General features: G+C 36.8%; 1 protein-coding gene across 1 annotated transcript; it reads right to left on the reverse strand.

Annotated features, from left to right (window-relative positions):
- Positions 1-11,325: 11,325 nt before the first annotated feature.
- LOC121250180 lies at positions 11,326-15,340 on the reverse strand. Its single transcript, XM_041149175.1, has 5 exons — positions 15,187-15,340; positions 13,845-14,734; positions 13,341-13,541; positions 12,941-13,136; positions 11,326-11,800 (listed from the first exon to the last, which is right to left on the reverse strand). Exons 2-5 carry the CDS (start codon positions 14,697-14,699, stop codon positions 11,619-11,621), a joined length of 1,434 nt encoding a protein of 477 aa, XP_041005109.1. The 5' UTR covers positions 14,700-14,734; positions 15,187-15,340; the 3' UTR covers positions 11,326-11,618.
- Between the last annotated feature and the right edge of the window lie 703 nt (positions 15,341-16,043).

The following is a 16,043-nucleotide window of genomic DNA, read 5'->3' on the forward strand; positions in this document are numbered from 1 at the left end:
TTTATTATATCACTTTTCAGTAACAGATAAAAGGATGACTACTAACATATATGGACAAAAAAAATCAATTTAAGCTTTTATTTCCACCCTTTTCAAACGAAATAAATCATTAAAAAAATACTTCATTGAGTAAGAAATTAACTATTTAGCAAAACATAAAATTAAACTAAAAAAATAAGCTTTCTCAAACAAGAATTAAAACACAAGAGTAGATGAGCAGTTAGTAGATCCATTATTAGTACAAAAAAATTACTAATTTTACGATAATAATAGAAAAATGTATATTCTAGTTTATCAAATGCTTTTTGAAATAGGAAGCATCATGCAGTTGAATTATCTAATGAGAAAGAGTTTTCGGAAAAGAACATTCATATTAAAGTCAAACCTATTCAAATGAATAATGAGTTATTAGAATATTATAAAAAAATATATTGAAAATTTATTAAAAAAGTTATTGATTAGAAAAAGTAAGTCACCAAAGAATTGTGTTGTCTTCTATATTGAGTTATTGAGTATTGTAAAAAAGAGATTAATGACTTATTATCCAATTCCTAATAAAAAAATATTTATTATCACTATTATATAATACCACTATATATTTTAAAATTTGATATGAAAAGTGGATTTTGAAAAATATAAATCAATAATAAAAGTTCATTATAAAACTGCTTTTACAGTCTCATTTAGCTATTATGAATTAAATGTGATGTCATTCGAACTAAAAATATTCATATTGAATTTTCATAATATTATCTCACACATTGTTATTACGAGGAAGAGTCCTAAATGAGATATTCACTTTCTTTACCCATTTTTCATTCATTTATATAGATGGTGTATTAATTTTCTTTTTATCTATAGAAAAACATTAGAAATATTAAAATAAATTCTTTCAAGTAATTAAGCAAAATGAATTAGTTGTTTATTCCAATTAATTATGTTCAGTGATTACTCCAATTTAAGCACTGGAACAGAATATTTTAGTATTAGTACATACTATTGTACCGCTTCAAGATAACTGTTTTATATATATATAATAAAAAAGCGAGTTTAGAGTCTACGATGTAGGAATTCATGGGATGACTTGGACCAAAATGTTCATCTACAAATCACATGTTGGACTGAAATGCCTTTGCTACATATGGTGATCCGACCAAAGTGCCTTTGCAAGAGACTTGGGTGAGGCTAAAATGGCCCTACCGCATATCCAAACTAACTAAAATACCCCTACAACAAATTAAATTAGAAAGAAACAACCCTGACCTAAACCAAACTAGCCGACAACCAGAAATCTCCGGCACCAGTTTCATCCTCATATTCTCTCGCACTCCCCGCTCTCCATCTACCCTCTTCTTGTTCTTCAATCTTCTGCTCTTTCTCTTCTCCTTTTGCTTCAGACTTCTTTTTCTCTGGAAAAATTGCATGGCCATGTTTATTCATTGATGTGACTACGCAACCCATGGTGTGAAAGATGGATGACCACGTCGAAGTGACTAGATCCGACCATGGTGTAACTCGCAATGAAATAATTAGAAATATCTTCACTTTTGCACCAGAGACCCACAACGTGATTTGTGTTGAAAATAATTAGAAATATATTAACTTTCACACCAAAGACCAATGACGTTGGTGTTGTCGTGGGTCTGAGATGGAGATTTCTGGTGGGTATTTGTGTTGTCAGCTTGATGGTTATGAGATGGAGATTTCTAGTGGGAATTTATGTTGTGAACTTGATCGGATGTTGTTGGGGATCTGGTATGCTTTACATACTCAAGAGCTGAGCTTCCATGTAATCTTACCAATTTGATTGGGGTCAGATATTTATGGAAATCAACCATGATTCCTAAGCATATAATGTGAGCAAAGGGCTCACCCAACAGGTGCTTGATGTTGTTGCTCGCCCCGAGCGGTGAGCACTTTTGAATTTTGTACACCCAGGATGAGTTAATTTGCAAACAACACCTTATTTATTTCTTTGAATGGTTGCCCTTGGGAGGAACACTTTTCGCGGCAAGCTCTTTTGGCTGCCATTTGATTTGACTTTTGTGCACTTTAGGACGAGAACTTATGTGAACATAACTTATTTTTTTAATGCTCGCTTCTAGGAGGAACACTTCTAGGGGTGAGCTCTTTTGGCTTCCATTTGAGAGGAGCACTTTTGGCTTTTGTGGGCTTTGGGATGAGCACTTCTTCAGTATTGTCACTCACCTAAGTACTTCACTCGCCTTGGTGGATGCGAGGACTTTTGCTCACATCTGAGCAAAGTGCTTGCCCCAAGGTGAGAGATGTTGTTGCTCGCCCTTCGTGAAGAGTTCTTTGCTTGCAAAATGGTAAGCTGTTGTTGCTCGCCCAATGGTGCAACAACTTTTGCTCTATTAGGTGCGAACACTTTTACTCGGTTCAAACACCATACTATATAGGGGAATTTGAAATATCTTCACTTGCCCATTAGAAATCCACGATGCTATCATTGCCGTGGGTCTGAGATGGAGATTTCTAGCCGGTATTTATGCCTTTGGCTTGATGGTTCTAATATGGAGATTTTTTGTGGGTATGTGTGTCACTGGCTTGATGGTTCTTAGATGGAGATTTTTAGTGGAAATGACAGAAATCCTTCGTTCCGATGTAGTATCTGAACACTATACATCCTCATTCCATTTCATTCCAAATTTCGGTCCGTTCTGGCCAATTTCAATCTACATTTCGCTCTGAATTGGTTTAATGACAGTTTTGTAATTTCTTTGAGTTTGGATGGCATTTTATAAATTTCAGATCTAGATGACATTCATGTAATTCTAAAATCTAAAAGGGATTTATATAATTTAAATTCTTTTATAACCTTAAATATGTCCATTCATTCTCTCTCACTCTTTTTAAATCTTATTATTTTTAATAATTTCTCGACTCTATCTTTTTTTGTGTTCTAACTCAAGTTTGTAATCTTTTTAATAATCTTGTGACACCAATATCTCTACCTTTTTTTTAATATTTTCAAGGTATATTTAGAAATCTTCAAATCTTATATATATATATATATAACACATACATACATATACACAAATACATATATGATATACACTTACATACATACATACATACATATATATATATATATATATCTAATCTTAAAATGGTACATCAGAATGTATCGGTACTGAAATATTTTATTCCAATACTTAAAACCAAAATGATCACTAGAATGGAATTTAAAACATTGCTTGATCGGATATTGTTGGCAATCTAGTACGCTTTATATACTCGGGAGCTCCCATGTAATCTAAACTAGATCAGGCACAATACCTGAGCATGTAATGTGAGCAAAGTGCTCGCCCAACGGGGCTTGAGACGAACACTTTTGCAAACATCACCGTGTTTGCCCTTGGGAGGAGTGCTTCTCGAGGCAAGATCTTTTGGTCGCCATTCGAGATGAGCATTGTTTGCTCGCCTCGTCAAGACGCCCTTTTGTCTGAGTGCAAGATATTGTTGCTCGCTCTGGTGGGACACCCTTTACTCGACTCGGGTGCAAGATGTGGCTTCTCACTCCAGTGTGCGAGTTGTTACTCTCCACGGTAGGTTCAAGCACTTTTGCTGGCATGGGTTGGATAGTATTGCTGGCTTTTCAAGTTGCAATCAGTTTTTACTTGTCTTCAGGGGCGAGCATTCCTTTTAGTACTATAACCTGCCCTCTTGGATGTGAGGACCTTAGCTCACATCTGAACAAAGTGCCCGTTGTTGTTACTTGCCCTTTGAAAGAAGCATTTTGCTTGCTAGCCAACACTTTACATGCTGGGGAGTTGAGCTCCCAAAGGGTTCAACCAATTTGATTGATATTTGGATCATATGCTTGAGAACGGAGTCCCCACGTGATCCATCCTATTTGATCAAGGTCGGATCAGATGCTCATGAGTCGTGCTCCAACATGATCCAACAATTTGATTTGGGGTCGTATCAAATGTACGGAAGTTGAGCTCTCATGTGAGCCTAGGGGTGGGCTTCGACTCCGACTCTGACTCCGATGGAGTCGAAATAGTCAACTCTAACCTCCGACTCCGACTAAGGTCGGAGGCAAAGTTGAGTTTCGACTCCAACTCCAATCAGGAGCAGATTCTGAATCCAATTGGAGCTTTAGAGTGGGAAGTCGGAAGTCGGAAGTCAAAGCCCAACTCGAAGTTAGGGATTTTTCCAATTTTCTTCCTACATTCCTAGCATCCAAACAACATCCAAAGATTCCAAATAACATCCAAACAATATCCAACAACATTCAACAAAGATTAAGAAATTTCATACTTATATTCGATCTATCTCCTCCATTTTCTTAGCCTAATGAAACCAATCTCACCTCAGCCCACAAATCCAATCAATCTCGATTCAGCCATCATCTTTGTCGGACAATACACACCATCTCTGTTGAACAGCATGCACCATGCTCCTCTCGACTCTCGGCACCAAAAAGTGAAAACAAATGAAGAAGGCTCGAGGGGAACTGGGGTCCCCAGGGGGGGGGGGGAGGGGAGAAATAAGCCTGGGGGGAGAAAGTGAAGAAAAAACATTATTCAATTGATTTCATTCTAGTATATGTGGCGCCGTTTTAGTTAAAAAGCCTAAAAAAAAGTTATTCTTGCGGTCATGGGGCACTGGGAGCTCGAACTCAGGTATTTATAAAAACTGCATGGAGATTAATAAAAATCGCAACAACAATTAGGCTAATTGAGCCTCAGGTATTTATGTTGTAATATTAAACATATTAAGTATATCTATCGGAGTCTGGAGTCTTGTTCAAATCTGAACTTCGACTCCGATATTTTCACCCTCAAACTCCGACCCCGACTCCGAATTCTGAATTTTTCGACTCTGACTTTGACTATTAAGGAACTATTAGAGCAATTTTCAAATGTTTTTGCGAACCTCAAGGGTTACCACCCCACAAGAGACATGATCATTCAATTAACCTATCACCTAATACTCCACCAGTGTCTATAGGGCCCTACTGGTACCCATATTTTTAGAAAGAGGGGATCGAGAAAATAGTACAGGAATTACTAAGGATTGGGTGATTCAGCCCAGTCAAAGTCCATATTCTTCCCCAATACTTTTAGTAAGGAAGGCTGATGACTCGTGGTAGATGTGTGTTGATTATAGGGCACTCAACAATGCCATTGTAAAAAATAAATACCTCATCCCGTGGTTGAGGAGCTGTTGGATGAGCTAAGTGGGGCTAAGATCTTCTCAAAACTAGACCTTCGCTCAGGATACCACCAGATTAGGGTGAGAAACGAGGACATTCCTAAAACCGGCTTTAAAATTTACATGAGGGCCATTATGAGTTTGTAGTTATACCCTTTGGGCTAACTAATGTTCCCTCAACTTTTCAGAGTTAATGAATGACATATTCAACCCTATTTGAGGAAGTTTGTTTTAATCTTTTTTTTTTATGATATCTTAGTGTATAGTAAGACTGTTGAAGACTATTTACAGTATCTCAGGTGGACTTTGGAAACACAAAGGGAGCATCAATTATTGGCCAAGCCCTCTAAGTGTATTTTTGCATGCGCTGAAGTGGCCTATCTGGGTCATTTAATTTACGCAGAAGGTGTAAAAGCAGACCTTGAGAAAATTAAGGCCATGAAAGAGTGGTCCTTCCCTACTTTACTCAAGGTACTAAGAGGTTTTTTAGGTCTAACAGGCTACTATAGGAAATTCATTAAGGGGTATGAGAGCATTGTTGGACCCCTAACTGGCTTGTTAAAAAAAAAATAAGTTTATGTGGACACAAAAGGCTAGGGAGGCTTTTGAAAAGTTAAAGGTTGCAGTTACTAATCCTCTTGTCTTAGCCCTGCCAGATTTCATACTTCCCTTTGTTATAGAGTGTGATGTCTCAGGGAGGGCCATTAGGGCAGTATTAATGCAGAAATATAGACCCATTGCCTATTTTAGTTAAGTCCTTAAGGGCAGGGTGTTGGCTTGGTCTACCAATGAGAAAGAACTCTATGCTTTGGTGCATGCAATTCAAAAATGGAGACCTTATCTGACAAGGCAGAATTTCACAGTGAGGACTGATCACTAAAGTTTGAAATACTTTTTTGAGCAAAAGGTGGGAACCCTCACTCAGCAAAAATGGGTTTCCAAATTGTTGGGGTATGACATCAAGTAGAATACAAGAAGGAGGCAGACAATCGAGTGGCAGATGCTTTATCTAGGAGGGATAAGGGCACTAAGCAAGATTTAGAAATGAGCATCTCAGCTCTGTCTATGTCCATTATTGAGTGGTGGAAATAAGTCAAGAAAGGGTACAACCAGGACTCTTAACAATCAGTCTTTTCTCGCAGTTTCAGGAGGGGACGCTTCCACTGAATTTCACCATCAGAGGGGGTTAAGTTACTACAAAAGAGGTTGTTGATTGCTGATCATGGGGGGTCTAGGCAAAAGATTCACAGACATTGCACGGTGGGCCACTATGTGGGCACTCTGGCTATGAAAAAACCTTGCACAAAATTAAAATGGAGTTTTATTGGCTTGGATTGAGATCATATTTAAAAAGATATATCAGAGAGTGTGAAGTTTGCCAAAGGGTCAAGGCAAACCAATCTAAGCTAAGTGGGTTGCTACAGCCCCTTCTAGTTCCCTCACAGCCATGGATACACATTACAATGGACTTCGGCCCATTTCTTTGGGGTTCAATAGTGTGTGGGTGCTTGTAGATTGCCTCACTAGGCTTCGTTTGGTTACTCAACTCACCTCAACTCATCTCAACTCATCATTACAACTTTTACAAATTTCAATACAAAATATAATAAACAATTCAACTTTTTCAAATTCTAAAATAATAATAATATTAAAAAATAATATTCTAACAATATTTTATCATCTCAACTCAACTCAACTCAACTCAACTCATTTCAACATCCAAACGCAACCTAAATATGATCACTTTATCTCTTAGCTCACTCCTTTTTTGCCAAGACAATGACTCAGCTTTTTGTTAAAAATGTCCTTAAGGTGTCGTTTGGATTCGAAGATGAATTAAGATGAGTTGAGATGGATTGTGAGTAGTAGTGAGATGGGTTGTGAATAGTAGTGAGATTTGTGAGTTAAAGTTGATGAATAGTAGTGAGATGAGTTGAGATGAGTTGAAATGAGTTGAAATGAGTTGAGATGGGTTGCGAATATAAACCGGGCCTTAAGTTTCATGGCATGCCTCACTCGATTGTCTCAGACAGGGGAAGTGTTTTTACCAGTCTGCTTTGGCAAGAACTCTTCAAGGTAATTCGGCTCTTCCTACCATCCACAAACGGATGGTCTGAGTGAAGTTGTTAATAAGTGCCTAGAGAACTACTTAAGGTGCTTTGTGGGAGATCAACCTAAAGCGTGGGCTTATTGGATTCACTTGGCAGAATGGTGGTATAACACCACCTACCATTCATTGATTCGTATCACCCCTTTTGAGGCCTTATACTGCTATGCAACACCCAAACTACTTCCCTACCTCTGGTACTACAAAGGTCGAGGCAGTAGATGAGGAACTAAGATCCTGAGACCAAATCTTACAGTTATTGAAGCACAATTTACAGAAGGCCCAAAGCAGGATGAAGAAATATGCTGATCTTAAAAGAAAGGAGCAATCTTTTGAGGTAGGGGAATGGGTTTACCTTATATTCAAGCTCTATCGCTAGCTTTCGGTGGCCCATTGCCAAAGCTTGAAACTTTCTTCCTGTTTTTACGGGCCATTCAAGATCATGCAGAAAATTGGTGATGTCACTTATTGATTGGAGCTGCCCCCATCCACCCAGTGTTTCATGTGTCCCAAATCAAGAAGAAGCTTAGCTAGCAGGTGGTGGCACACCAATATCTGCCACCCATAAGTGCAGAAGGAATAATGAGACCATAACCAAAAGAAGTACTAGATAAAAGAATGAGAAAGGTGAAGAACCAATCTTGGATTGAGCTGCTGATTCGCAAGTAGGGACAGCTCACGGAGGAGGCAGCTTGGGAAGCATATCGTGATATGAAGAAGACCTACCCACACCTTGTGGGCAAGGTGTTCTAATCGGGGGGACTATGTCACATGCATGAAGGGCCTAATGGGCATAAGAGGCTAATGAGCTTAACATGGGCCAAGGCACAGGAAGCTTAGTTGGTGATTAAATCGAAGAAGGCCTAGAGTTGCACTGGTGGGCTTGAGACTAGTCATTTGTTTTTATCTTTCTTTTCAATTGTAATGCCTTATTGAGCCCATTAGAATCTGAGAGAAACTCTTATTACTATTTTACCCTTTTCTATTATGAGATATTGTGATTCCATTGGATGAGACTCTGAGAATGCCGTGGAGTTGATTCCTTAGTTACTAATATCCTCAGTATGTGTAAGGCAATATTAGAATGGTTATTTTTTAATACAATTTCTCTCAGTTTCTCTCTAAGTTTTTGGAGGCTACCCCCTCGAAGTAGGCAAAATTATATAAATCAGGCTTCATTTCACTGTGTTACATGGTGAGATCTAGAAACAGTAAAGGGGGCCCTACACATGAAGTTCGCTTGGTGGTTTTTATTTAAGAGAAATCCCTTGTGGGCTGAAATACTTTAGAGCAAAATACCTAAAAGACATTCAACCCTAACCTACCAGGTTTAAACTTCAAGACAAGATTCAAATATTTGGAAATCTGTCTTTCGACTCATTTCAGAAGATTTAAAGCACTTAGGGTGGATATTTAGATAGAGTGGGGTATCATTTTGGTTCCAAACCTTGTAAGGACTTGGCATTTTGGTAGAAGAAGTTGAGCATGTTAGCAAACTAGATTTAAAAGTTAAAGTCTTTAAGATATGTTGTAGATTGGAGGATGGGATGAACAAATCCTTAGAGAGGTGTTGTCACCTGCTCTTGTAGCTCAAATTAAAAGCAAACCGATGTGGATAAGAGAAGGAAGTGACACACCAATTTGGATAGAATCCTCCTCTAGGGCTTTTTCTTCACTTTTGCCTAGGACATACAAAGAAATCGAAATCTAAGTTGGAGTGGGATAAATGGAAGTAAAATAAGTACATATCCAACAAGGTCTCCATATTTGGGTAGAAATGTTTCTTTAAAGGAGTGCCTTTTGACATTAATATCTAGAGGTGTAAAATTCCATTAGCCTCAAGATGTGATTGTTGAGAATCTTCTCACATAGAATCAATGGATCATGTATTGTATAATGGAGACTTTACTATCTAGGTGTGGAATAATTTTGCAATGGAAGAGTGATGTTATGGTTTTTCTAAGCACAAACCAAATCTCAAGTGGGCATTGTTGTTTTACTTTAATCATCAGTCGATTTCTGTGGAATAGGAGATGCAAGGCAAGTATGGACAACAAAAAGGAGGATATATCATTAGCATGTTGGAAAGTTAAAATGATCCTTATTGAATCGTTAGGCAAAGTTAAATGGGTTGCAAAGCTTTAATTTACAGAAAACCATATCATGAGAAAATTAGGGCTTCCCAGTATCCCCACTAAAGTTAAACAATTGGCAAGAGTTGTATGGAAGAAACCAAGTTCTGGTAGGGTGAAGATGAATGTGGATGAAAGTAGCCATGGCAACCTGGGACCATGTGGAGGAGGAGGAGTATTAAGGAATGTGAGAGGTAGTTGTCTTGCAGCTTTTCTCGACAATACAAAAGTTATAAATATTGAGATAGAGGTACAAGCTCTTCTTGATGGGGCAAAGCTGTGTAGAAAAAAAAAAAAAACTGGAAAAGGTAGATATAGAATATGATTCTTCAAGTGGGGATCAACTGGTTGAAAATAAAGATAGGAATGCCATGGTCAGCAATGAATTACTGGGACCAAATGATCTTATAGATATCTACCATGGGTGTTACAGTTTCACATGTATTTAGAAAAGCAAATGCTGATGCAGATTTCTTGGCAAAACAAGGAGTTAGGGGAAAGTGTTGCCTGGAGAGGTCAGGGAAAGGAGGCATTCCATCTATATGTTGTCGACAATAGTGATATTTTATTGTTAAAAGTGTTTACATTAAGTTATTATGGAATAATTGTAACTGCCAAGGTATCTTATGGATTTCTTGAATATTTGTCACCACCAAATAATCACAAGAGATAACCATAGCACTCCTCCAATGAGTGAGGGTTCTTAAGTAAAATTACGGAGTGTTGTCCTCCATTTTTGGAAAATAAAAAAATAAAAAAATAAAAAAAACCTTAATCCATGTTTTAGCACTGTTCATCCAGGCTGGATTTTTTTTCGAGCTGGTCCGAACCAGATGATCCATGTTTTGCCTTAGACCTAAATATATATACTAGGTGCGATTCATGCCCAAGGAATTTTTTTTTTTGAATTAAAAAAATAAAAGAATCTTGGTTCTAGTATGTGAACCTTTTTCGATAATTTGTTCCTGAAATTATAAGTCCTGGCAGGAGGGATTTCTTAGGGATGTAATGCAGTTTCTGAACCTTCATGGGCAAACTCATATCATCCCTCAAAGGACCAAGGTGGATTTTAGCCGAGTACCCCATGCCATCCTCAACTTGTATAGCGCTGTATTTTTTTAGTTGGAAAATGATTCTTGATCTGTAAGTAGACAGCTTGGAAGGGCGTTTGCTATTGTTTTTCAATATTTAATTGCCAGTTATCCCAACACAAATATCTTGATGATGATTATGTTTTGCATCTTAAAAAAGTATTATTAGCTAATTATAGCTCGCAAAAATTGTCTTGCTCAATTGGGACAGAATAAGTTTGAAAATACATCTGTTCTCAAATATTCTCACATATTTTTAGATATTTCATTCTCAACCATCATTCAAATATAAAATACTTTTCAATTTTAAATATTCAAAATTTTCATCTAATCATTACCTAATCATTATAACTTTTCCAAACTTACAAACAAAAGACTAAAAATAATGTAATTTTTTCAAATATATAAAAAATGAATTAGATTCAAACAATTTTTTAACTTTATAAAATTTTTATTCAACTTTTCTCTTTCATTTTTCAAAATCCAATAAAACATCTTAACTTAAACCATTTCACTGCTATTCATAGATAGTGTTCAAACGAGCTCTTAATTACCTGATGCTGCTAATCAGATGCGGTACTCAGACTATTCCAAGACATTCCTTATCAAATTTCGCGGCACATGATGCTCTTGCTCCACACCATGGCACATCATCAATAACAAAACCAAGTAACCCTAAAATATGCCAACACAACTCAGATTGTTAACCATATTATGCTCGCCTACAATGCGACTTTAGAATGATTCTGTTCCACCATGCATGACAGGAAGTCCTTTGGTAAGCATAGTCGAATCAGAGAGAGAGAGAGAAAGAGAAATTATATCATTTTATTGCATTTATACGGGTAAACAAACGGTTCTACTAAGTGTATCACGTCATAGTAAACTGATTGGTTTGGCAATTACAGATGCACGCACGAGACAAGTAAGTACCTTTATACAGAGTACATGAAATAATGACTTATTTACAGTAACAGATTTAAGATGAGGAATACGCAACAGAATCTGACCATGTGTCTGAAAAGTGAAGGTTGCCAGTGGTTGCAAAGATTCTTCACGTGCACCAGAAAGACGCCATATTGCAAAGACAGACAATTGGAACCATCACCGTACACAGGAAAAGAGGTCTTCAAGGGAGGCATACAGGGGCTCAGCAGCCTTTGGTCTGTCTACCATTCCAAGTAGAATATCAGATGTGCTGAGATAAGGATCGCCATAGAAGCGCAAGTTGGTGTCCATCCTTGTTGCAACAACATTCCCTTCCAAGGACACTCCCACAAATGCGCCTGTCATAGTTTATAAAAAAAAAAAAAATACAAGATATCAGCTGTGCTCCTTGATTTTCAGGCTACCATAAAATATGCAAAAACCACATTAGAATGGAATTCACGAAACATCCTTGAGCTGCCTTTACTACCTTCTTGCAGAAATGAATACTTCACACTTTTTTCCATTTGTTGGGTTTCTACTACAAACTGATTTAAATATTTAAACCAAAATACTTATTTTAACAGCAAATCAATAACTGATCTCTGGACCATGATACTTTGGCATTTTTCTCTAGTCTCTGTTCACTCCATTGTGTATTTATTTTAGGCTGTCTTCTGAAAATAATTACATCCAATTCAGTTATAACCTTTAAGTGCCAAGTACTGTACAACCAAAAGAACATATAATCCTGAAAGCAGCAAAGATATACATCAACCAACACAAAACACCCTTATACTAAAAAGAGTCATAAAACATATCTTTCCTCACTTGCCCTGAAATCAAGTTAAATTCAATAACACTGACAGAAGAATGCCTCCCACCAACCCACCACCAAATTCCAGCAAGGAAAAAAGTGGGCGCCTAAGGTATGTACCAGAGTTCACATGAATACAGTAGATGAGTATGGGCTATCCCCTATAAAATGTTCAAAATGGAACACAGATCATTTATCACTACATTTTTCCTATAGCGTTAGTCAAAAGAATTCATGAAAATAAACTCAACCAACTGAATTACGGCTTAGTAGTTGATTGATTGGTCAATATAAATCCATAAACAAGAAACGGATATGGCAGTGAATTCCCTGGCTTGACAAATTGGATGTTAATTCTCAGCAGATTTCACAGATTTCAACAAGACTTGAGGAAGATACTTTTTTTTTTTTAAATTTTTTTTAAGTGAACGATTATATTGAAATGCATAGGCATCGGCCAAGTACACAAGATGGTATACAAAAGGTAACCCCTATTTAAGAAGAGGAAACTTGAGGAAGATACAGGTCAAAGCCAATGATACAAACAACTGTTTATCCCCTTATTTCATGTTATCGCTATCTATAAGGTGCTCATACCAGTATACAAAGACATACAAGTATACGATTCTGATCCCCTATAAACCAAGAAGTTATGGAGAAAACCTAATAGATAACACAATACCTTTGCTACAACTGTAAGTATAGCACATGCCAGAACCTCTATCTCCAGCACGAAGATCTGCTTCCAGCACTCTCCCAACAGGTCCTGCTGCAGCACTACAACCAGCACCAAGAGAAAAATGCATCCGACTACAAAAGGTCTTCACAGCTTTCAAATCATGAAGCACTATTAAGAAGTCCATGAGCTCACCCCCAATCTGGGAACACGTGGCAAGTATAAAATCAATGGATGCCAAAAGAATACGACTTCACGTCTATGTAAAAGAGTTCATCCCAAAACATGCATATCCAATATTTTTCTTCTATGCTATTCATTTAAGTTGATAAAATTTCAAGTTTTATTGTAGCAGTAAAAGCCGGAAATATACTATAGAAATACTAAGAACCAATGGTGTCTTTACCTGAGCACCCCATCCTAAGCCCATGGAGACTATGGATGACGGTGCAGACCATGATCCATCTGACCTTCGAGAAATGACCAAACCTGTGCCAAGTTTGTAAGTAACTAGAACACCAGCTTTAGCAACAGTTAAAATTGCCAGGCCTTTTGCTCCTTTTAAAACTGCCAAGGGTATGGACTTATCAGGATTCAACCTAGCAACCTGTGCATTCCAAAAACAATCTGAAGTTAAAAATCACTTTGTAAAGGATATGGTTACTTAGAATGTAATTGAAGTACCAACTTCTAAAAGTACCATGAGCAGCTAGTTGACAAGTACATAATGAAGCAAAGATTCAACACAAATAAAGCCCCAAAACAGTATCTATGAGCTAGCATGAACTACATGCTTAGCAAGTTGAATCCTATATACGACATTACAACGCAGGAAACTGAACTTAGTTTTACAGAGACAAAAAAAATTTGACATGTATAAAACAAGCTGTGATGTAAGTCAGAATTGCACCTGGCAGTAGCTTCTCAATGTATTGGAGGCTTTGTATATCTCATGTTCCATGGACCAACCAAGAGGAAGATTCAACCAACCTCTTGTGCATGTCCAATCAATGACGTCATGCTTTGCTACTTGCACAGCATTGCTTATAGTGTTCACAAAAATACCCTGCAAAGGATCGAGCCTATCATAGCAGGCATCACAGACCCTCTGCGGATTTCTCTCCCTGAATTTAACAGGTAACAAGCACCTCCCCTTCGTACAAGATCTGCAGAAAACCCCTCCACAAAACCGACAATGATGTCTACCACGAGTCAGTGCCGTGAAAGGAGCAGTGCACTGCATACAAACTGTACTAGAACTATCTGGCAACCACTCGGGGGGCTCGGCCTCCAAGACCTCTTTGTACGCGCTATAATTAACTCCACTAGGCTCGAGGAGTGGTGGGGCACTGGGTATGTAAACAGAAGAATGAAGAAAGGTATTTCCATTCTTTCCAGACTCAAGAAACGAAACATCCGAACTGGGAAGTTGCTGATTTGAGGTGAGTCTTGGAACCGATTTGTTCCGGCCAGTCAAAATGGCAAACATGCCACTGAGCACATTCTTTAAGTTCACCTCAGGAGGAAAGTTAGTTGGCATGGAATTTCGAGTATCATCACTTGAATCATATCCTCCATCAAGAAAGTCATTGGATTCAATTGGGAAATGGTATGAGTATTCTTGTTTAGAGGAGTTTGAGCCTGATGGGGCTTGTGGCACAGACCATGGAGAATCACTGTAGTCATCTTCATAGTGGAATCTGGAATTGTCCTTTTCTATATTAGAGAGTGAAGAATATGAAACTCTTGCGTCAAAGTTTGCCATGCGCTATAACGGCCGAAAACCAACAAGAGGTATAACTGAAAAAATCCAAAATTTACACCCGTAAGAAACAGAGACAATGCTACAAGTTTTTTGCAACAAATTGGAAAAAAGACCTCCAATTACATGGAGATACGGAAAGAACTAATGAGCTCAAATTTTGTGGTGGAAGGGTCACTGGGAACTTATACACAACATAATAATCATATTCGTGTAAGGAACCATAGAGACGACGAATTTTTGCCTACAATTCTCCTGTTTGGACATAGTAATTCTTTAATTAAAAAAAGTTAACAACCGAAAAATAAAGAGAGCTGAATTTAAGGAATTACAGAAACACCAGCCATCAGGAACAACAAGTAACATAATAGAAAAGAAGAATAGCTACGCAGACGCCCTGAATCAGTCTTTGCTTCGAATTAGGGTTTTCAAACCATATCTACGGTTACCTCAATATCAAGAATATCGAATAAATGGAGAAATATAATACCTTTTATTTCATCTGGAGAATTTGAAGTTGTTAGGACATTCAATCACCAATCAAACCAACCAAAAGGACGACGAAGAAGGAAGAAGAAGAGGAGCTTTGAAATTGAAGATAACAAGGAAGAAGATGAGTTATGAAGTTAAAGATGCCTTTTTGTTGCGTACACGTATGCATATATTTATTAACAAAAAATAAAATATATGGATGGACCGGACCTCTCTGGTAGGTCCAGTCCCTACAATACTCAGTTTCTTAGGCCCAATTCTGAGGAATTACACCCCATTCTATTCATCACATCTATTGAATAAATTTTAGGATTGAAAAACAAAAATGGTGAACTGGTGGATTTAGTTCGATTTAAAAATAGTTTGGTCTGATATTGATTTAATTTTTTTCTTAAATTGGGCGAAATCAATCCAATTTCAATTTTCTTTTTATTAATATCGGACCTGACCGATTTATATATATATAATTTTTTATGTTATATAAATAATTTAATATTATATGTTAAATTGTTAATTAATATAACATTAAATTTTAAAATCTTATTATTCATGTATAATAATAATAATCGAATAATATAACATTAATATAACATTTAATATAACATAAAATTAATCTTATAAATCTTAATATAACATTTAATATAACATTATCATTAAAAATTTTAATTTTAAACATGAACATTTGATTATATGTTATTAATATAAACTATATATATATTTATTAAGGATAAATACATTTTATATCATAATAAATTATAATATATATTCTTTTTGATAAATACATTTTTATACATTTGATCATATACACTCATATAAAAAATATGTGTAGCCATGATATTATTACTAACATATATG

This window comes from Juglans microcarpa x Juglans regia, chromosome 2D, assembly GCF_004785595.1.
Source record: "Juglans microcarpa x Juglans regia isolate MS1-56 chromosome 2D, Jm3101_v1.0, whole genome shotgun sequence".
Classification (NCBI taxonomy): Eukaryota; Viridiplantae; Streptophyta; class Magnoliopsida; order Fagales; family Juglandaceae; genus Juglans; species Juglans microcarpa x Juglans regia.